We start from the raw sequence: 23,455 nt of genomic DNA on the forward strand, positions 1-23,455 counted from the left end.
GACAGACAGAGCAAAGTTTGTATTATTTATGATCTAAAAAACCAATTTGCCATTAATGCTGGATAGTACTAGGCCCCATCTAACTGCAAAGTATATCTGTTTAGTCTTTGAAAAAGATGACATGTGAGATACAATATACAAATAATAATGCAAGATATTATCATAAAATCTCTTTTCAAAGTTGTGCAAATTTTTGCAATTATGAAGTGCATAATTACAATGAGTCTGCTAATCCAAAGAATTGATGGTGCATTGAAAGCAATTGCAGTAGACAGACAATTGATGGATTGTTTTGAAGGCTAAGCATTTCATGTCGTAATACCACATTCATTTGACTATTGATTTTTGTCGGCATCTGTTACCATGGTAACCTGCAAAATTTCATCACAGCTGCATGTAATCATCAATGAATTACATAGTATGTAGAAGTGTCATCCATTTGGACAGGTGGATGGATGTGCAAAGAATTGTATTTTTTAGTACTGTCAGAACTTGACGATAAAAGCTTCCAACTAGAGCAAGTAATTTTATATCAGCAACCATCTGATGAATAAAGATACTTAAACTCAACAGTATTTTGTCAATTATTTGCTGGCTTTTTTCTAAAATATTAATCCCATTATACAGAATATTTTCCTTTATGTGAATGTTATTGTAATAAAGAAATTGGAGGCACTACATATGACTGCTTGTACCACCATATTAATTATATGATTGAATTTGTTGTAAATTAACAACTTGCATGAACATTTAACTGATGAAACTGAACAAAGTAATATTTTTCTATTGCGTAGAACCATTCCTTTGAGATGAACATATCACCAAATTTAGATCCAAAAGAAGTGGGAATTTTACAACACATAAAAGCTTAACCGAAAAAAAAAATCAATTTTTTTTCAATAATTATTGATGAAAAGTTAGAATTATTTATTAACAAAGCAATAATGGCTAGGTTATCCTGAAAGAATTACTATTTGATTTGTAACAGTCAATTGCATCTGAAAAAATTGAAAATTTTTAAAAATTGTAGTTTGCTACTCAATGAAAACAAAACTACTCAATGAAAACAAACTTAAAACATCACCCAACAATTAAGAAGACTTTAGATTTGGTTGAAAAATATACATAACAACTAACTGCAAACTTGAATACTGCTAAGTGTACAGTTTTAATGTAATTCTTGAAAACATTTTTAAAAATAAGAAATCAAAGTTTGAGATGCATGAAGTCTTAATTTTTCCAAGTCCTAAAGCATTCTGACTCTAAAATCCTCCCGCAATTTCTTTTACAGCAAATTTTGTACCTGTGTTTGAGTTAGTATGGCTACCATATCTAAAACAGATCCATTTGCAGCAGAGATTGTGTTTTTACCAGGTTTCGATTCTGATTGATAAGCGATATAGCTTCTGAATGGAAGATTATACAGAGAATGAGTGTATTTGTACTGTGTTTGTGATGTTTGCACTCTGGCTGAATTTGTATCTTGAAGAAGAGAAACTGCAATTGTACATAATTACCGTCATTTCATTTATATTCGTAATTATATCATTTGGTGATGTTGCTTTTTTAATAATTTTGAAACTTATAAAGAGTTTTTTTCACATCCCTTTAACCTTTTTAGTGGTTCAATTTTTAGGGGGCTCAGTGATTTTATTTTGGTATGACTCATTTGTAAAAAAGGCATCCCTTTAAAAAGCAATGGTGTGAAAGCAAAGGTAGTAAATGCAAGCCACATTATTTGACTTATATAGGTTGAAATATATTGGAAAGATCATAAGTAATCATCCAAACGTCAAAACTGGTGAACTGGAGACCTCAATCCTGAGACCTCTACACAATATTGACAGCAGAATAAAACTGAATGTCGTAACCATAACTGTCCAAACCCTGACAGTATGAAATTTTAGGTATCTGAAATCGAGGTGAAAAATTGAACAACGCTAATTTTAGAAGAAAGTAACAACCACACTATATTTGGAAAACCATTAGTTACAGCAGTAGATCAGTAGGGTTTCATGACCTGCAGTCCATTAGATATTGCTTTGCTGAAAGATTTCCATAACTGTTGTTGCAAGACTCTATATTTAGAGTGTACCTGATTTCAGTAATGGTAGTCTACCATAACTATCTGTAAATACATTGAATTGTCCTAAGTGAAATCCAATTAATTAAGTCTCTGTTTTCATTCGTTACCGGTATATATGTACAGCCTGTTTGAGTGTTCTCTTCACACACTGTGAGGACAAGATCATCGCACACCTGAATGACATCAGCTCACATGTAGAAGACTTACCTGCCATGGAGAAATACAGTGTCTTCAGACTTTTTCAAGCTGTTGCAGAGAAATATCCCCAGGTATGCTCACTTTAAAAGCCTGATTTATTATTGCTAAGACACCCTAAGTTAAATGCAGAGCTAAGGCTTTGTTAATACACTGAGCGCACATATTTACCTAGTTGCTTAATTTAACTTGCGACAAAATTCATCTTACATGTATTTACATGGAAAAATATGTAGCTCATTATCTAGGGAAACTATTACTGACATTATATATACTGCCCTCTATAATGGAAGAGGAAGAGCTGTGTGTGTAAAGCATGCAATCTATAAGCGCCCTCTGTTGGCAATTTTGGAAATCCTGTCAGGACTGATTTTTCTGTCATTGAGTTCCAACAAAACATATATTTTTAAGATCAGTGGTAACCATTCTTACTGTGAGTCTGGCGCCACCTAGTGGCATCGTCACTTCAGCTTTATTGACTTTTTAAACGTCAAAGGTGGTCATTTGCCAATCTCTAGGAGCCATCATTGTTTACGGCCTGGGGGTCGGAGGAATTGCTTTCGAAACTCCAAGTGCTCTGATGACATGCAGTGTTCTCCATAGGATTTTTTTTTACAAGAGGGCAAAGATGTGGTGTGAAAGCACCACAAGCGACCACGCAAGCGGTTGCGGAGGGAGGTCAGGAGGGGATGTCCCCCTCCTACCATTGGAGCTTTTGAAAAATAGAGATTAAAATGGTGTTATTTGGTGGCACTTGGGGAGTATTTTTTTCAGATTTTTTTCGTATAAAAAACTCAAAGGAACAGAAATCTGAGACAGTATTCCAAACTTATATTCCAGTTCACTGATTTCAATGAAGATTACATTTTTTGAAAATGAAAAAATAGCAACAGACATACATTATTCACATTTATTATTTTATATCATTTTCCTGCAATAAGAGATGGGTTTGTTGTCAAGGCATTCCACTGGTTTTATACTTTATAGAATCAGAATTAGCTTGCTTTACACATTTTCCCGTATCAGTAACCTATACTATGTAGAATATAGCAAGCAGACATTTCTCATGAATGATCAGGCAAGTATATCAATCTATCAGGAAATACTGAAAAATGTACTATAAGCCTCTAACATAAGGCTTGCCAAGTCGAAAAGCTGATCATTCTCGTCTGAAGATCACAATAACGTGAAACACATAGTGTGATGAGATTTTAGTTTCTACTTGAAACCACCTGTATATATATATATATATATATATATATATATATATAATATATATATATATATATATATATATATATATATATAATATATATATATATATATATATATATATTAATTATATATGTATGTGTGTGTGTGTACATATACCGGGTATGAACTTACATATCTCAAGCATACATATTGCTGTTCTTATTATTTGTTATATTAATTCATAACTTCACTAAATGCTTCAGTACATATCAAAAAATTGAGTAGCCTCCCCCTCCTTTCTTGTTCTCCACTTTTGAGCAACCCCCTTGTAGCTTTCGATTTTTTGAGTGACCCCCCTCAGATTCCTCCGACCCCCCCTTCCAGGCCATAGATAATGATGGCTCCCCTATGTTGTGTATGACTGTGTACCAGACTATATTGACTCTCATTCTCTCATTGTCTGATCAGTCATTCATATACCTGACAACATTTTAATTTTTGTATAATGTGAATTCTTGCAGCAGATTTGATTAGTAGAAAATATTTTGTCACAAACTGGTGTCTATAATCCTGTCTCCCTCAGAAGCATGCATGGTCAGAGGCAGAGGTAGTCTTTAATTTGACAGGTCCCACAAATACTTGGCAGTTAATTGTTCATTGCAAACTCTATGTGCCAATACATCATGCTAACTGTCACTCAGCAGTCAACGTCATGGAGTTTACTAGGAGTATATGGAAACAAATGCTGTCCTTCCAGCTTTAGCTGAACATGGTAGTTAGCAAAGGGCTACAGATAAGTGATCAGGATGTTAGGCTGTAGGCAAGGCTGAAGAATGAGCCTTCATTCGTGGAAAGCTTGGCCTAAAAGCCAATGTGACCTTATCAGCGAATTAAAGTCAGCCTAGGCCAGCTGCTTATCCCAGCAATACTTTGTTTATGCCTGTAGAAGGACCATGCATAGGTGATCGCCCACATGGTATTATTTCAGAACTTGCATTTTGTTGATTTCTGAATTGTGTGTAACATCTTTATTTTCAGCAGTTTGCCACTGTTATGTACAAATGCAATATTTTTATATGTACCAACAGTGATGATTATACATAAAATGTTTGGCCAGTGCATCATACGTCTACGTTTATGCTCAAGAATAACGTTTCTTCATATATTCAAATTTTCTTCAAATTTTCTGACATTATAACCATTGCAACTTGAGAAATGGCCAATGAAAAGGTTAATGATAATCACATTGTGTTTTGTGTTTTGTCATGTAAAGGTGGAAATATGTCGGCCATTTACAATTTTGGCATTTAAAGAGCAAGTGTTAGCCAAGCTTCAGTTATTCTAAAGGCATGCATGCTTGTTGAATGTATATTTTGACTCGATCGATTGTTAAATTAAAGAAATTTTTGTCATGAATGCCCAAAACTCAAAACACATAAGCTGCAGGTGGTTGTCACTAATATACAGCAGTATCATGCAAACTTTGGATAGCAGATGTAAAAGTTAATGTCTTCAAAAACCAAATACAAGAGCAAGTACCCAGTTACATTGCAACATTTTGTATTTAATTTGTAGACCAAGATGGCCATCAGTCAAATGTACTCAAACGAAAGAGTCAAAACAAATTGGCATATCCCATGTTCTTGACAATACAATGAGCACTCTACTGGTAAATGTTCCAAGAAAAATAATTTAGTGTAAATAGTGATGGAAGGACTCATCCTCAATAGTGTGAACGAATAATTAAGGCAATGCCTGTAATACAATTTACATAAAAAATAGGGTGCCTTGGGTATATGCAAAATTTAAAAGCTCTAGCTGTTACTTATCATCTAACTGTCTGTATTATACCATTCTGGTTCCTATTTTGATTTGTTTGGAATGTGGTACATCACACTCAGAAAACTACTTTCTATATCTTAGAAAGCCTACACTGCGATGTATATTGAAATACATATGGAGACCTTAAAGTAAACATTAACAAGTACGTACTTCAGGCTGCTCTGCCTTCAAAGAAATATTGTCACCCTGCTTAGATTTCCATTCCTGACTCGGAAGTAAATGACCTCAGTTTTGGATTAATTGCACATACCGTAAATTTGAGTGATGTAAATTGCTTATGCCTGTATTTATGGGCCACAATTTGCTGATTATTGATAAAACGTCACATTTATTGTTTCTTTGAAAATTGTAGCACTGAGTGAGTGCAAACAGCCAAAAATGTTCTGTACAACACATCTGATTTCCAGCATCATAAAATAAAGTACAATTATACAAAACATACCAGCTGCTGCAATTTATACCAACTTACAATTTGCTGTAAAATTCTCACGCAAAAATGCAAAGCAACTCCAGGCAACTGTGTTAATGTAAGTAACTTATTTTTGTGTGGAAAGAAGGATTTGCAAATTCACTTGTAGGTGAGATTTCATATGTCAAACTCTTAAAGTTTGAAATATGCATAGGAATTAAGTGACTGCATATGGTAGTTTATCTTCAAGGGATGTATCATTTTACATAAATATCTCGCACAATTCGCAACTGATCAGTGAAATTTAGGACTTTTTAGTTTCCTTCAAACCAAATTATTCAAAGCTGCTGAATTTATTACAGATGACACCATTATGATTTAAACCAGTATTACTGGTAGTGAACAAAAAAATAAAACAGTGCACATGTGAATCAGGCATTTTAGGGTAAATATTGCTCATTAACGCAGCCAGTAGGAGTTTTTTCATTTGCTAATTATGATATGATTTAATGAAGGATTCATACCTAGTGTTCAAATGTCAAAAAATATCTATAATTAGTATTGACAACGTGTTGCTCCTTTGGGTTGCCCATAACCACTCTAATGATGTTTTGCCATCTAAGTAACCCAGCTTTCACTAATTAGTTCAATTGAAGGTCACATCAGAGGTGTCAGTATTTCTGGAGCATGAAAACTATTCTGCCAATGTTCCAAGTGTCTTAAGAGCTTATTGACAATGCCAAAGTTGAATGCATAATTCTTTGATTTAAAACTTTCTTTTTTGACCAAAAATCAGTGTAAAATAATTTTTGTGAAAAGTCATCACATCATCTTTTAATTGCATTCATATAATGAATTTTAGGTGCTATGCAATTAATTGATTTTCCCCAAGTCATATTATAATTACTAACATTTGTTATGTCAAATGATCAGTCTTGACCATAAGTTCTTAATTCATTGAACACAGAATGTTAGTTTGCAGGTTGACAACAAACTGGCTTGTATAGCTCAATTCCTTTTGCTTTGTGTGTGATTTCACATGGGAGCTATGTGGATTAGTTAATTGGCATAAGTCTGTCTGTCTGTCTGTCTAATGTATTGTGTATGCATGAAAGTTTGTGTGTATGTGTGTATGTGTGTATAATGCATGCAGTCTTCACAAACACAAAAATCCAAACCTAAGTGAAAAGTGAAAATTTCTTTAAATGCTCCTGACTAATTTAAATTTTAAATTAGTATTTTCACATTTTCTGCTGGATTGCCTTTAATCTTATTGCCTTTTCATCCATTGCAGGAAGTTCTGCCCTATCTCAGAGTCCTGACAGCTGACTTCAGTGATGCAGTGGTGTCATCAGCTGCACTACCGTGTCTGTGTGTCTTGTCAGATCATTATCCAGAGAGATTTGTTGGCATGGTTGACAAACTTAGTATGCTTGTAGAACGGCAACCTTACCATGTTGGATATGTGGATAAGATATTCACTGATGTCGCGATGCAAAATGAGGTGGGTTTTTTACTTTTTAGCTAAAACTGCTTCGTTGCAATTGAATTTTGAATATAATGTGAAAGTATTTTTTCACTCTGATTTTTTGCAAACCTTTTGCCACATTTCGCAGGATTTTCTTTCAATTGAAGAAAAAAGTTTAGAGTTGGGGGTTTGAACGATGTTAGGTTGGATGACCTGTTTTTGCCCAGCTGTAGTATTAAGTATAGAGATTGACTCAAGTCTACAGCATACGTTCAATTTTCATATTTAAATAATTTTAATTTTTTCCCTCAGTTTTCATGAAAAAAATTCAAACCTCTAAAAGTACTCATCAGATAGCCTAACGGATGACCAAACTCAGACCTGTTCCATTGAGCATAATATTTACTTTTATGAAGTTTCGAACATTCTCCTCAGTTCCCTTGAAAAGTTCAAATTTTAAAGTTCTGTTATCTATAGGTGCATGCATATATCTGTTGTAAATTTGTGTTTGTAGACTCTTAGCATTGATCTCATTCAGGTTTCTTCAAACAATAATGCACAATAGCAGACTTTTCATGCTAGGTAATCGGTATGTGTGCCATGCCTCCATAAGAACAAAACAAGTCAATGTAACATGATACTGTTACACATACAGGTCTTTTAGGCAGACTCACACTTGCATGTTCATCACACAGACATTTTCTTCTAAAGTACACACAGAATGTGTTGATAAGCCAGACATTAAAGTTGCAGACTCATTCAACCACTGGTTAGAAAAACATGAAAGTCTCTGGGGTCTTACCAAAGAGGTATCTCTAAATTGCAAGAAAAACATACCAGGGGTTAAATGGTCTTGGCAGACACTACAACACTAATTGCCAGAATACAGGGTGCCAGTTTATGACCTCTTTCTCGTAAACTGAAAGGCGATTGACCACTCATACACAATGATTAAATGAGTGACGGCACCGTTAATGTCTGGCTCATCAACAAATTCTGTATACCGGTATATACTTTAGAAGAAAATGTGTGATGTACATGCAGTCAACCTGAAAGACATGTATTACCATCCATAGCAGCAGAATTTAGCTAAAACACTCTACACACTTCCATTTGATATAATGACACTGCAAATGCAGTTTAATAGGAGATACTACATGTATCACCAATCATATCATATGAACAGAGGATAGCATCTTTTCAAGGAACTTGATGTGATTGCTATTAAATACAATTTTAGCACCACAATGGCTTTCCGTGTTGCCTGTGGCAAGGTTAAAGAAAAATATCAGATATTTCCCCAGTGTAGTTAGTGGTATATGCCTGTAAACTGCTTTAAGGAATCCAGCTGTTCCCCAGTTTTTCATTTCCTGTAAAACATAGACTGTCTTGCCATTTTGCATATGATAGTTCGTTTAATCTGGCTAATAGAGGTTATAGATGAAAATCTGCTTTTAATATGGTCTTTATTTTGACAAAAATAGTCAATATAGTGCGTCAAAAGCCATAAAAGTTACCTGTAAAAGGTTCATTCAACATGTCTATCAGGTTGAGAAAAACAGTTGAATGTTTGCATGAACTTTACTGAAAAAAAGTTGAAGCAATTCAAAAACGTACATAGTAAACAAACTTAAAAGAGAAGAAATATGCCAACTGCTGTATAGTTCATGAAGAACTTGCACATATATGCTCCCTATCATACATCACATATAAACTTAATCAGAGCTATGAATACGTGTGCTTAAGATAGCCTTGGGGACAATTCTGTCCGCAAGCATTTATTTTTTAGATAGTTAGATCATTGCTGTTAGGATAAACAATATCTTATCATTAATTGTGCTCTTTTACCATGGATTTAAGCAATTAAGCAATTACCCCTACTACAAATTTTACCTTCACTGAATAAAAGAATGCAAATTACAAGCTTAATTGATTACTGTTGCAGATACTGTGCTATCTGGTAAATAACTGTTCAGGTGCAAATGTAGCTATCAATGATAAAGCAAGACATTTGAATGACTTTGCTCGGCAGGATATATGTGATCAAAAAAATCAGAAATAAATGTACAACAAAAATGAAGTCATGGATATAAACATTTTCAAATTTGAAATACACAGTAAATGTAGTCATTCAGTGCACTTCTAAATGTTATTATTGTGATGTTGGTATTATTTTTCAGATAGAAGCACGAAAGATTTTAACAAACTGCTTAGTGCAGTTTAAAGAAGTTGATGAAGCTTATTACCCAGTGATATTTACATGCATCAGAGAAATCAGTGTCAAATACAAAAAACTTACAGAAAACTATAAAAGTGCAATAACGGCGCTGGGATCAAGTGGAGGTCAAGAGTATGTTCAGAGTCTCATGGATTATCTTGATGGCAACAGGTAATGATATTATTATTGCATTTAATAATATGCATTTTATGTCTAGCTGGCAAATGGTATGAAGAAAAGTGAACTGCTTTGCTCAAGATAGAATGTGCTAAGGGGATAGATATCCCGATTCTAAAATTTTGACAATTCGTTTCTGATCTACCACTTGTTTTGTCTCATTTTAAAGCCATTGGAGTACAAAAAATTTCACCATCGTTAGTTCCTCAGAAATCAAAAATAATTATTATATATTTCCCAATAGAGTTTACACAGGGATGGTGGCCATTATGAGTTTCAAATATCAGTAATGTCAGGTAATTTGTTTCTCTTGTAACAAACTTTGCATTGTCACCCCTGATTTTTAATATTGTTGATTTTGAAAGAAAACTGTTGAAAGTGCAGTCATTGAGCAAAGTTTGAGTTAAAGTTTGTCTTGCACTTTTGAGGTACATTATACTACCTTAAGGTAGCGACTCAGTTTCATTGTCACTTATTTTCAATCCTCATTTTCACAAAGAAGACGTGGTCACACACCCGACATGTGGTACTTTTTTTATCTGCTCGGTCACCGAAGAGTTCAGAAAATTTGTTAGTTTTTCAAAACAGTGCGCATACGGCTGTTTTACTCAAAAACACGTGTTTTTTAGTTTTTTACTCAAAAAAGTGTAAGTACAAATCTCCAATCGGCCTTGGTGATCTGTTTACGGCAATCGACGGCTGGGTATACTAGGCAAAAAACCGTGTCCCGGATTTTTGAAATTCGCTTTTGTTTTCGCACAATGCACCTTCAAAGTGTCAACTTGACGTTTTTTGCATAAATTATCGGCCTTTGTTCACGTTTGTCAGGATATCTTCACTTCCAGGCCCTTTATCGGAAATCTGAGACACGTTCTTTCAGATATATTCATTCACTGTCCACAGATGAAAAATCAGGCTAGTCTGTCCAGACGCCGCCGACTTATACTTATTTGAATAATGTACGCACTGCCAAAAACGGAACTGAGAAAATCGACGATTTGTGTAAACGACCTATGCGTCACACATTGTGACCAAGAAGTCCGACTCGCGCACTATTTTCTGCGAATTTTCTTATACCAGGAATAAGTTGAAATATTTAGAGTCAGTTTTGGGAATTTTGAATATGTTTAGGATCGCAGATCGTGTGAAAATAGAAAGAAATTATACACTGAACTGGCAAATGCTTAGTGCCAGCAGTGGGTGGTATTTACACAACAAACACAGAGGGGTACTTAGCGATTTAATCCATTTTGGAACGTTTAACTAGCATATTAACTGTATACTGTTAACTCAACGGTTACAATCTGGTTACCAGTGTTCACAGTCAAGACGAAGACGTCGAAACTTGTGTAAAAAAGTCTATCAGATCGAGACCTGTGTGCTGTCGTCGCGCGATCGCGTCGGGCATTCACTCGTTCTTGACTCAAGTTGTCTACTTCCTGTCTCGCGATCGGCAATTTATGCATGTTCTTTGTGAAAAGTGATTGTCAAGTTCATGTTAGCGCCGACACTGTGCGAACGGGACGTCACTTGCTAGTTTTCCTACCTCAAGATGAGACGAACACATGTAACTCTTGACAACATAAAATATTTGTCGTATTTTCTTAGCTTTTGCACCGCACTGCAAACTTGTCGCCCTTCGTTACGACGGGAGAGATTGACTCGTGTTATTTTTTCAAACTTTATTTATATGTGTTCTTGTACCGATTTTATCTAATAATAATCACGCCGTAGCGTAAAACAGTGCAGGCTGTCATCGACAGCGTGTTCCGAGAGACAGAGTATCGACTAGTCTACAGTAGAGTCACTCGACTTGCGCAAATACCAGACCACACATAATCATTTCGGAGATTTTTACTTTTAGTCAAACTTTCGATGACTGACCTCATATAGCAAGAATTGCTAGTTTCAGCACTTCTAGAAGTTGAGCCGGGTTTGTTTTACGTTCAGTGTTGAGGTCCAGCTAGCAGCTGTGGAGTCTGCGGATAATTGACAACACGCACACAATAATCATTTGTGAACCCTCGCAATTCACGTTTGACGTAATTTAATTTTTGGGTTATATTTAAAGAAAGAAAAGGCATGAAATAAAAAAAATATTTGCATTTCGTTTCGAAAAATTAGCAGATCGGTGAACTTGCTCTTGTGAATCTACATTATGTGTGTATGAACTCCTGCACTGGCTTGGGAAACTCCTTGACATAAATGTCACTTGTTGTCGGGTACGGTGTTGTTCAAGGTTTCTCAGCAGACACGAAAAGACTGCACGATAGAAAACTCGAGTTTAAAAATATAAAAGAACACGATACTAACACCAAGCATGTACAGCAAGAGCGATAAAATTATCGCAACTAACAGAAGTTTCATCTCGCTCAGGCTAATTTTTGGACTCGGGTATGCAATCAGCAGCCTAGCCTAATATGTTCGAAAAGCAGCGTGTCAATACTTTCATAGTTGTCTCCGTTATCGTCTGCGACCTCGGCCAAATCTGACTCTTCACTGCATTCTTGATCGTTATTGCAGGGAGTATGAGCCAAAGTCGGACTGTTTTACATTTAAATCGACCTTTGCGCACGTTGCCGTCTTTTTCAGGTCCGCTTTTGTGGACCTCGCTTGCTTTTTCGACGGTACGGAGCGCGAGCGCCGGCTTTGGTCTGCTCGACGTGTTTGCCGTACCGATACATGCGGAGTTCAAAACGCTGAGCATAACGTTGAAGCTAGCGCATGCGCACTATACCGCAAGCCTATACATAATCTCTGCGTGTTTATCAAAGATATCGTGGTCGGTAATCCGCGACCGTTAAGACAAAAGGGAAATAATGGCACGCGGTGTAGCTGATAGTTTGCCATTTTAGTAATATTTCAGGAATTTCCCGGTACGATGTGACCCAGCACCTTTCCCCAAAAGAAAGACCACGTGTCAGTGGTTCGAAATTTGAAATAACAAAAAATTGCTAAAATTGACCTTTGAACCTGAGTCGCATCGTTAATATGACATACAACCGCGGCAAAGCAGTGCATAGGTAACTGACTGTAATACAAACACTTAAATAGTAATTAATATGTAGTCTAACTTCGCCTTGTTTATCTATACTTTGTCGCTGTCGTAAGAAATCTCAGCAGGGTGGCGTTAAATGGTACTGTCTTCAGGAAGTCCATGCCAAGTTGATTTCTTATATTTACGTTTGGCAAGGAGACTTCTCATATCTAAACCAAGCACCAGTCCGGGTCAGCTCCAAAATTGGAGACTCATTATGATAATGTATTCCGGCATTCAGCCAATCATCGACCAGATTACATCATTAATAAAGTACGGGTCACGCTGTGTCACAAATTACCCACCAAGTGTGATCGGCAGTTTTGGGCCGCTTATTAAGCCCCTGTCTTGTGAATTTCGACGAATTTCGACAGTCAACATAATCCACGTGTTCTGCAGAAGGTCATGTCCAACAAGGAGTCCGATTAGTGAACAAATATTCGAAATATTGACGATTCATTTCTACCCCAAGTTTATCGATTTCGCTCGAGTACCGAGAATCATTTTGTGGATGTTCGTCATCTCTATTAGAAATACTGTTATAAAGGTTATTTGTGTAGGTACGCGTATAACATTTTGCAAGAAAGAAGAGCTATGTCAGAGCTTTAGAACGATACCTGTTTTGTAGTTGTCAAACGCAGACTAAAAATGGTACGCGATTTTGAAAATGTGTTGACAGAGTGGCCACACAACTGTTCCCATACGGTAGAATTTGTATCGCTGCCATCTCCGACACAAATGGGGTATTCTGAACGATCTGTGTAGGTACACGATTTATATTTCGCAGGACTTCAAGCCAGAGTCTAGGAATCACAGCGATATATGGGGTTTGGTTGTCTTAGCCAGAATAAAACTGGTACGCGATTTTGAAATTGTGTTTTGACAGAGTGGCCACACAACTGTTCGACATTATGACAGAATACGGCGCGGGAGTTCGACACAGTATGGCGTACGTAACGAAGGACGCATGTGGAGGTTGCCAGGAATACAATTTTTACTGATGGCGCGCTGGCCGCTGATTGGCTAATGAGAGGGGGAAAATATTATGGTATAGCGCTCCAATTTTGGAGCTGACCCGGACTGAGCACCCCGTGGTTTATTAGCTCTTTATCAGTAAAATAAAGATGCCGCTTCTATACTTTAAGGTTTTCCAGTACTTGTTGCTATTGTAGTTTCTGTTTGTATTACAATCAGTTATCTATGCACTTGCTTGCCGCGGTTGTAATACTACAACATAACTTGAAACTAATGATCATCAGCGTCTTCATTTGATTATAATTTGTATGTAACTGGGACATGCACGTGACAGCATATGATTTACATATTAAACGTTTTCACTTTTTGTTGTAATTTACAAACATTGCAAGTGACAGCAAGTGCACAGTATACAATCACATACTCAAAGTAATATTCTTAGAAATTACATGAATCTTAATATTGAAAAGAATGGACAATTATAGTTGACGTTATGAATTTGTGTATGCAAAATTACTTAAAAACCTCATGGTGTTTCAAATGGGATGTTGGAAGACTGTAATTTTTGTATACAAAACTGAAATGTTCATTACTTGCTCGATTGTAAATACAGAGCTATAGGGATGTGGCATATAGAGCCACAGCATGCTCATATAAAATACCCCAAAAATATTATTGAGACAGCATGATACAACATTTTCAGAATCCGCGGCCTTGGCTCCAGTCATCACAATATCAGATCCTGAGGGTTAGTACACATTATTAGAAACCCTACAGTTCCCCCTCTTTAAATTTGTTGATTCCATGCACAATTGCAAGGTCATGTATGAACAAATAGCATTGATATTTAATATGAAGACAGCCTCTCTAATGCTTGATTTTCATAGCTACAGCTTTCTTCTCCCACTCAATTGTATATGTCAAGATGATATTTAAAATAAAGAAATCCAAATTCTGATTGCGCCAATCATATACAATCTACGATCATCATATGCAAGCATGCACGTTAGTCTGTACTCTTGATTTGAGTAGGCGCAATGAGATCCTCAGTGTGTAAACATAAAATCTGCCGCTTATTACGACTCCATGGAACACAGCTGATGCCTGGATTTGCCAGTGTACTTTACATAGAGAGAAGGGGCAGGTATGTCACGTCGGTTATTCTGCCCTCTGGACCGTTAATCCAATAAAATATGGAGTTTAAAGTCAAATATTACGCCAATTGGAGAATACCTCTTGCCTTTAACGCTTATATTTCAAGTGGGCAAACCAGCATTTACTGGCCCGAAACTCTATGGTCACCAAAGGGTGACATCTGGCTCTTATGTACAGCAGCAGTGCAGCCCCTCATTAGCATTCCATATGAACCAGTGACTTCACAACCACTAAATTAAACAGGCTACAGATACTGGTGTACAATGTCCAGCTTTATGTTTTGAACAAACCCAAATCATGGGAAAGTTTACCCTTGTTAGTTGGTAAGTATTTTTGAAAATATTTTATCAAAGGTCACAAGTTAAAATAAAACTCCAATCAATCAGCACTGAACAATGGGTAATTTATCCCATTCACGTATGTAAGACCTTGATGATGTACCTGACCAGGAGTTTTGGTCCAATTTGGACCTAACGATCAACACATCTCAGAGTTGGACATGAAAAGGTATGTATCTATCAAAGGATGGTAGTTTTTTGACTGCATGCTGTGATATGGTACATTGATTTTTATTGACAACAGGATTCTGGAGGGCAAAGTCATGTAAAACCTTCCCCTTCTCTCTGTGTATATTACACTGGTAACTCCAGGCGCCTGTGCTATGGATACTATTTCTTGAAATTCAACATAACATAATTGAAATGGTGACTGCTTTCTTTGTTCTTTCATAGCAAAGAACCTGACTTCTTTAAAGCCAAAAGACAAAGCCAGTTGTCAAGGAAATCTGAAGAGAGTGGTGTATTAGAATCAAGGACAAAACATCAAAGTGGGGGAAAAAGCAGTAGTGAAACCCAAAAAATGCCAACAGCAAAGAGCACAGCCAAGATTGACGATGAAAATAAAGTAGAAAACGGAAATTCACAAAGCCAACAGACACAAGTTAGTAAAATGTAGATCAGCTAGCTATTCAATTATCATATTCTTACTAATTGATTGCATTTCCACATCCACATACACAGATAATTTAATGTACTGTATAAATGTGAAATTTGAAATTTCATAGGATTCTTCCTTTTACCAGGCAAATTTAACTGTTACAAACCAAATTGATCAGAGATAAGTAATATGCAAATCGGCAAAATTAATCTTTAAAAAAATATAAAAACTCTTCCATCTAAATTTTTACTTTCTCTGACTTCAATAGTTGGTAGAGATTTTCTTTACAGCACTGAGATGTTCATTTAATCAAAGTTTGATAAATGGCTGATACTTAAATTAGCAAGTATATGACAATAGTTTAAAATTTACTGATGCTACACTGAGCAAATAAATGAATTTGAGAAATCGTCAAAACTGCAAACTTTAAAGTACTTGTACTAGGAATTTGAAACAATGGCAAAAATATTCCTGTTTTGATGCAAATTTAAAAATTTATATTTTAAATGAAATTGACCAGATGAGTAATGTGCAAGTGTGCAAATAAGTCATGAAAAGTGTAAAAATAGACAAAATTCTACACTCAGATGTACCACTCATAATTTGCTGAAGCAGCTTATTTGAACAAAGTCTATAGAATGACTGATATGCAAATGAGCAATACTGAGGGTCGAACAGTGTAACCTCACAATCTAATTAACGGCATTACCACTATCACTATCAGGATGTTGTAATTGCAAAGCTTTCTTAGTGTTCTAAAAAGTGAATATTTATGGAATTTTTACTTAATATATGTGATCTTTTCACATATTATTCAACCTGAAGCAGACTGCAATTAATGGCAGTGTTTACTATGACACAAATCAGAACCCTCAAAAATGGATACATGTTAAATTTACAATAAATTGGCCATTAGATATTTGAAAACAATTTTTATGCAAATAGTAGATGGACCCACACTTATAGGGGGAACCTGAGGATCTGCTTGCCTTAAAATTCAATTATTTTCATATATTTCTGATACATAAAATATAATTGCACAATTTCCCTCTCAAAACAAATCTTTGTATAGAAAAAGGAATTCTAAAAAAAGAATTTTACTGAATACAAGTACAAACAGTAGTGCTTTTGCTCATATCCATAGTATTGCAGCCTCATTTCTCATTGAAGTATGCTCAATATAGTGGAAGTTTAACTCAATAGTGTTTGTTAATTCTGTTCAAATCTAAGCACATCATTAATGCAAATTTTAGGGATGTCAATAAGAACAATTTTTTAACTTTTTTATTGATGATTAAAATTTATGTTCATATTTGTTAAAGTTAATTTGATAATGACTAATGTCAATAGTATATATTCACAAATCACACGTTTCATACTCTATGCATAACATGTAAACTTTTAGTGTATTGGACATGTTGTTTACAGATGAAATTGTGAACATTATAGATCTTCTTCATGTATGTCTGATGATCGTTTGCTTTCAGACTACAAGTTCTGCACCGCAGTGGTGTAGGAATTTAGCAAGTGTTCTAAATAAGCCAAGCCTGGATGACTGGAGGTTCCTTGCTGTTTATCTTGGCTTTTCCTGTGAAGATATCCAGTCATTCTCTGTGAAAACCAACCCAACACTTTACATGCTTGGGCATTGGTGCCAGAGGCACAGTGAAAGAGACGCGTACCATGCTGTGTACATTGCATTGCAACAAATAGGACGGAATGACTGCCTTCAAATATTAGAAAATGCAGTCCAAGTGGATGGTAAGAAGAAATGTCTCTATTCTTAATCACAACCCTTTTTTCTCTTTCCTCAGGTACGCATAAGAAAAGTCTCTTTGAATGTATTTTTGAAAAGTAACAGTTATCTATTGTGAAATGCGACATGCATCAACATCTTTATCTAACAACCCTAAAGGCAAATTTTAGATTTTATAGTCATTTAAACATGAATGTTAGTCTCCAGTATTTAGGGTATTTGTAGTTTCCCGAATTATTAGTACTATAAATTCATCTGTTTCATCATGTGCATAAACCATTTATACACCCTGAATCATTTTATGATGTTACATTCCAACTGTGCAATCTTAATTCAGGGACGACGTTTCTTTCTAGAATTATATATATTTTTCTCTTCTTCCTAAAACGCAATTTCTACCACAAGGTTGTAATTGGCACAAAAAGTTTTGAATTACCTAAAATGCATGCAGGCTTATGGCTCTTACAGTTTCAAGTTTGTTTGAGTAAATTCAATGCAGTCCTATTTATAAAAGGCTCACAGTCAGGGTGTGTACGCTCCTTGAAAGTCCTGGAATAAAGCCTCTTGGAAAGTCCTGGAAAAGTCCTTGAAAATGAAATTAAATTCTTGAAAATCCTGGCAAATTTATAACGTCTCCCAATTTTCAAAAATGACTAGATGATGAGTAGAGATATCATAAAAGTGATACATAAAATCACGTATAGAATGACATATATATGATATATGTTGTGAAAATGATATGTGGAAAATGTTATTTTGGACTTCAACAAATCCTTGAAAATTGCTCCTTTAATTTTAAATGACTTTGAGTGTCTGTAAAATATTTCACCTATTCTGAGCACTTGTTATTTACTTGTATTTTGTTTTGCACATGACTTTGTGTTCTCAAGTTTGCTACAGCATTAGTTTTTACGTCCTGTACTTAAAGCTGTTTCTCATATTTTATTTACATGGATATTTCTGTGACATTACTTTAAGTCAACACGGGATTACCATGTGATATTTCAAAGGACTATGCAAATCATTTCCTAAGGACACATATGGAACTGTACACAGTGAGGTCAATATTGTCTGGGATATATCTTCTGAACTCAAAACGCAATGCAAATGTACAATATAACAAAAAGTTGTTCATACTGTTGAATGTGTGGATTTAGTCTCAGCCACAGAATATTTGAATTAACCCAGTCTTATTTTTTGTGACATCTAGATCAGGTCATTCCTCAGAAGTTTAGTGGCTCGACAGAGAAAATATCCCCTCTGTGTATAAGTTATCATTACAGTAACATACTTGAGGTCAAGTTATTGCACCATCATTTAGAACTGGCAGGCCTGGACTGCTGGATGGACAAAGGGCAGTATGTTAGTGGTGAGCAGTTATGCAAAAAAATGAAAGAAGCTATGAAAGGAAGTAAATTGGTGCTTATCATGTGCACAAACATGTACATGACCTCTCCAACATGTTTCAAGCAGGTATGAAATGTGATCTTCTCTTTTGTACCTCTTAGACTTTTAACAGCAATTTATTACATTTATAGGAGATCTGACCTTTCACTGTTAGTACATGATGCAGCTTGTATGCAGAAGTGAAAGATTTTTCTGAATGAAGTAGGATGTTCACATATATATATATCTATATATATATATAATATATATATATATATCTATATTATATATATATATATATATATATATATATATATATTATATAAGGACAAGAGCCCAAGCTAAGGATGCCGAAGGTCAATGCACATCTTGCTCTTGTCAGATTCTAGTCATATATTTCTCACATCTGATGTATAACACAGCAAAAGAGACATGAAAACCGACCTATAGTGATCTTTTAGATGACAGAAGCAGTTTTATCATATTCCTATTGCCTCACAACAATGTATATTACAGTTTTTGGAAACTTGAAACGAGATAACAACTCATTGTAGCCATCTCAATACATGTATTTTAGCTCATATGGTACATTATATTAAACAGACTTTTCAGTTCATGACAGCTATAGACATTGAGTTTCTCACAGCAGAGTTTCAAATTATTGCAGGTCTCAGCCAGTCACAGTCACAGCATCCTTAGTCAGAGTATTTTAAAGATAATTATTGTTTGACATTCATCTGAGCATGTTGATTGTATGTAGATGTCTTGATGGTAAACTAATTGTGCTATGAAAAAAAATTAGATCATCATTGATTAATAATAACAAACAAAGTGACATATTATGTCACAAATTTTAACAGAACAATATAGCCAAATTCCAACCAAGTAGACTTCCAGTCTTTTCTCCCATATTACAGTTGTTTTCTGGAATACCTTAGTCTATTATCAAACAGCTCTTCAAACTTCAGACCTTGAATTCGATACACCATCATGTTTTCTCAAAACTTAGCATTACGATATATAATGTCCAGCACAACTTTACTGAAGTAATATAAGCTCTGAATTTACCACAGGTCCAGCTTGCCCAAGAACTAAATAAACCAATAGTACCTGTCATCATTGGTCCGTTGTCCTGGCCACCAAGTGGACCGATGAGTGTGGTTTTCTCACAATTGCCATGCGTTCAGCTGTATGAATTCAGTGCTCAGAACAAACGAGGTAGAATCTATTGGCCACTCTTTCATTTCCTTGAACTCCTCGCCAGGATTTCTTACTATGTTCCACCTGGGGCAAAGAAAATTACTAAGGAAGGTATGTGAAAATTATGTTTATGCCGCTCCATACAGTGATATATTGATTTTCTACATTCTGTCTGTAGTACCCATTCAAATTTTCAAACCTTTTTTACTATATATATACAGATTTATGAAGTTACAATGTACACACATGCACAGAATTTTAGTGTATAAAAGTCTATTCAAAACGGACAATAGCTTATGTATAAAAAATGTAACAGGTATCAAATCCCTCTCTACTTCAATAGCATTAATATATTACATATGGCCTACACATCAAAAACTGAGCAGATGTCAATCCCTTCTCAACGTATGACATCTTTTAAGACATATTTTTTTGTGGATATGTGTAACAATTCTGAAGAAAATGTTACTGATAGGAGTAATGGCCGACTTCAACTCCAAACATAGCAGCAATTACACTGTCGATGAAGAGACTGCTTGCTTAAGCTTCAGTTAATACGATAGACAGCAGACATCACTTAAAACCGAGAGTAAAGGAATTGGATCAATAGTGTATGATTTTTATTCATTTCCACATAGTTCTCCAAGTCTACTATGAAACTTATATATGCATTTAATATTATTTCTTAAATTTTTTTTATTCTTTAATTTTCTTTCCATATCTTGTGATTTTTTGAAGAGTACAAAAATTGGATTCCCACACTCGAGAAAATACCTGAACGTTTGCACGACACTTTGTTGAAATATTCCATAAACCCAAAGACAGAGGTATGTAATACTTGTTGCCTTAATTGCAGTTGAAATTCAACTGACTTAGCAAAGCAAGCGAAATTACTTATGAGCCACTTTTGAAATACATTTTGTGCCCAGTAAATTTAATATGAGTAGATAAATTTTCCACCCAGTGTGGATAGTTTTTATTAGCGGACAGACTTGTCAGTGAAGCTATCTGAAGCCCAATATAGCGATTTTTCAGTGCTTTCATTAAAGTTGTTTGTGATGTACAAACAGTGAGTATGTATGCTTAAGTGTTGAAGAGTACTGTAGTTTAATGAACTAGCTGGTAGTGTGTACAGGGGTTAACATTGTAGTCAGAAAATTGTAAAAACTGTAAGCTCACTTATTGAACCACATTGTTTTCCAAGGTGGGGGTTTAGCCAAGCAGTTTTGACTGATGATATCTTCATTAAGTGAATTAGGTCCCACATGTTGTAGGTTTGAATCCAATTGAGAATTCACTGAATATGAAGTGCAAATTGCTTTCTCAACCGCTTTGTTTTTCAAACTGTAATTTAATCCCCTTGCATAACTTGATGCTCACTACCACAATGGAAATCTATTTAGCTTACTTTGCATTTTTCAGTACTCTAGTGTGTACCCTTAAATTTTGAACTGTTACTAGAACATGAATTCTGTTACTAGAATATGAATTCTGAAGGACTCTACATATATTCTTGTTTACACAATCTCATGAACTGTGATATGGGTAAAGTAAGAGAACCAAACATCTCTAGCACATTGACATTTTAGTTTTGAGTGGAAGGTAAACAGAGTGGCATTTACCAGTGTTCATGCAAAAGTTGTTTGCTCACATTTGGTTTATGTATATATACAAAAAAGAGCTTATATTGTAGGTCAGTTGCATCTGTATGTATGTATTATGTTAGTGTGTGCAGATGTATGTCTGTCCACATAAAAAAATCAAATCCGCAACAACTACCATTTTACCATTTGGTGTTACAGGTGCACACAGAGTTTGAGATGTGAATCTGTTCAAATGCACATGTCAGTGTCAAAAATATGCAAATGAGGTAAAAAAAGAGAAAATTGTGCAAATTACTATAACTCTACAACCACAAGCCACTGAGTTCAAAGTTCAAATTGTCGTGAAATTTTTATATTTCTATATTTTTGGCAGTTTTTACCTTAGTCAAATTTCATTTTCTCTGACATTGCTCGTCCAATTGCTTTGAAACTTTGTATGCATGTTCCCAGGTGTAACCTGCCACATCAAACTAAGTGTGAGCCAAGTGTCATTGAAGCTATGTTTTCAATTAACCACAGTCACCTCTATCTGCCAATTCATGCCAAAAAGATGAACACTGAATAAAGCTTTTAGTTGGCTCTCCAGTTTCAATTTGCAGATTATATTACCATTAAAGGTGTTCTATAATACTACTGATGCAATCAGCCCACAGCTGGCCACAAAGGTATCGGTCTTTTTAAGAAAAGTACGGTCAGACACAAATTCATGAAAACAGATGTCCTGTAAATGTGCCTATTTTAGATATTTTGAAAATTTAGAAGAACCTGGTAATATATGGAATTTTGATAATGTTGAGAAATTATGGGTAAGTGCCAACTTCTGCATCATCAAACTGATGGAACCTATAATAAAATACCTATGATATGCAAAAAAATAGAGAAATTGGTGTTAAACTAGTATTTTAAAAAGCCAAAACAAACAGCCAAAACAAAAAATGAAAACATTGTTCCCCAACCTCATGGTTTGTCCATATAGCAGTGGCACAACATTTCATTTAATGTACCATAAACCAGATGATAATCATCTTTTTATCACTGCCAAATTAAGTTTATTTCAAATTGGGAATGAAAGTGATCTTATACAGTATATCAATTGAAGGTCAAACAGAAATTACTTGTAAGCTAGTCAATTTTACGTCTGACCCTTACCTACGCGGTTTCCAATGAACCTGTAACCCAGTGCAGCTGAGGGGGATTTGTCTGCCAGATTTGCATACAGGCCCATCACCATTGCACTCATAGCTTCAATACACTGTTTCAATTCATTGCAACTTTGTGTTTCATTACTTTTTGACTCTGGACATTTTAATATGAAGATGATAATGTCCAAGTTTGTATTCATGAACATCAATTTTTACTTCCATGTGATAAGATACTGATACTGATTGATGGCCTTGCTTGGCAATTTGTCACCAGAACATTTTGCCACATGGCCATTTGTTAATAATTTGCAATAATAGTACTGCATGTTGGGATGGACATACTTTACCATATTGTCCTTGGAGTGTATATAGTCATTATTGGGTAATTTGTTAACAAAACATTATTATATGTTTTTTTTGTATGTTTACAGAGTATCCAAAGGGCGTCAGTGTTCATATCTTATCAATGGGAGAAAGTTTCCGAAGCTCTAGTCTTACATGCCCTTCTCACACAGTTAGGATACTCATGTTGGTTGGATGTCTTACATCTAGGATCTCTTCCACTGGAAGGAGAAGCAGATAAAAATATTAGGAGTGCAAAGGCAAGAATTACACAATACTTTCAATTTGACCAATATAATGTCTTAGTAATTTTTGCACCAATGTGCTTCAAGC

General features: G+C 35.2%; 1 protein-coding gene across 1 annotated transcript in view; it reads left to right on the forward strand.

Annotated features, from left to right (window-relative positions):
• The window catches only part of LOC139122032 (uncharacterized), a 66,033-nt gene that overhangs the window by 39,583 nt on the left and 2,995 nt on the right, over positions 1-23,455 (forward strand). The window contains exons 10-18 of the mRNA XM_070687397.1: positions 2,210-2,355; positions 7,021-7,230; positions 9,375-9,583; positions 15,488-15,695; positions 17,180-17,453; positions 18,659-18,921; positions 19,908-20,145; positions 20,773-20,861; positions 23,212-23,382. Of these exons, the coding sequence (XP_070543498.1) occupies positions 2,210-2,355; positions 7,021-7,230; positions 9,375-9,583; positions 15,488-15,695; positions 17,180-17,453; positions 18,659-18,921; positions 19,908-20,145; positions 20,773-20,861; positions 23,212-23,382 (1,808 nt within the window). The remainder of the gene's footprint in view (positions 1-2,209; positions 2,356-7,020; positions 7,231-9,374; positions 9,584-15,487; positions 15,696-17,179; positions 17,454-18,658; positions 18,922-19,907; positions 20,146-20,772; positions 20,862-23,211; positions 23,383-23,455) is intronic.

Source organism: Ptychodera flava, chromosome 21 (assembly GCF_041260155.1).
Source record: "Ptychodera flava strain L36383 chromosome 21, AS_Pfla_20210202, whole genome shotgun sequence".
In the NCBI taxonomy this organism is placed as follows: domain Eukaryota; kingdom Metazoa; phylum Hemichordata; class Enteropneusta; family Ptychoderidae; genus Ptychodera; species Ptychodera flava.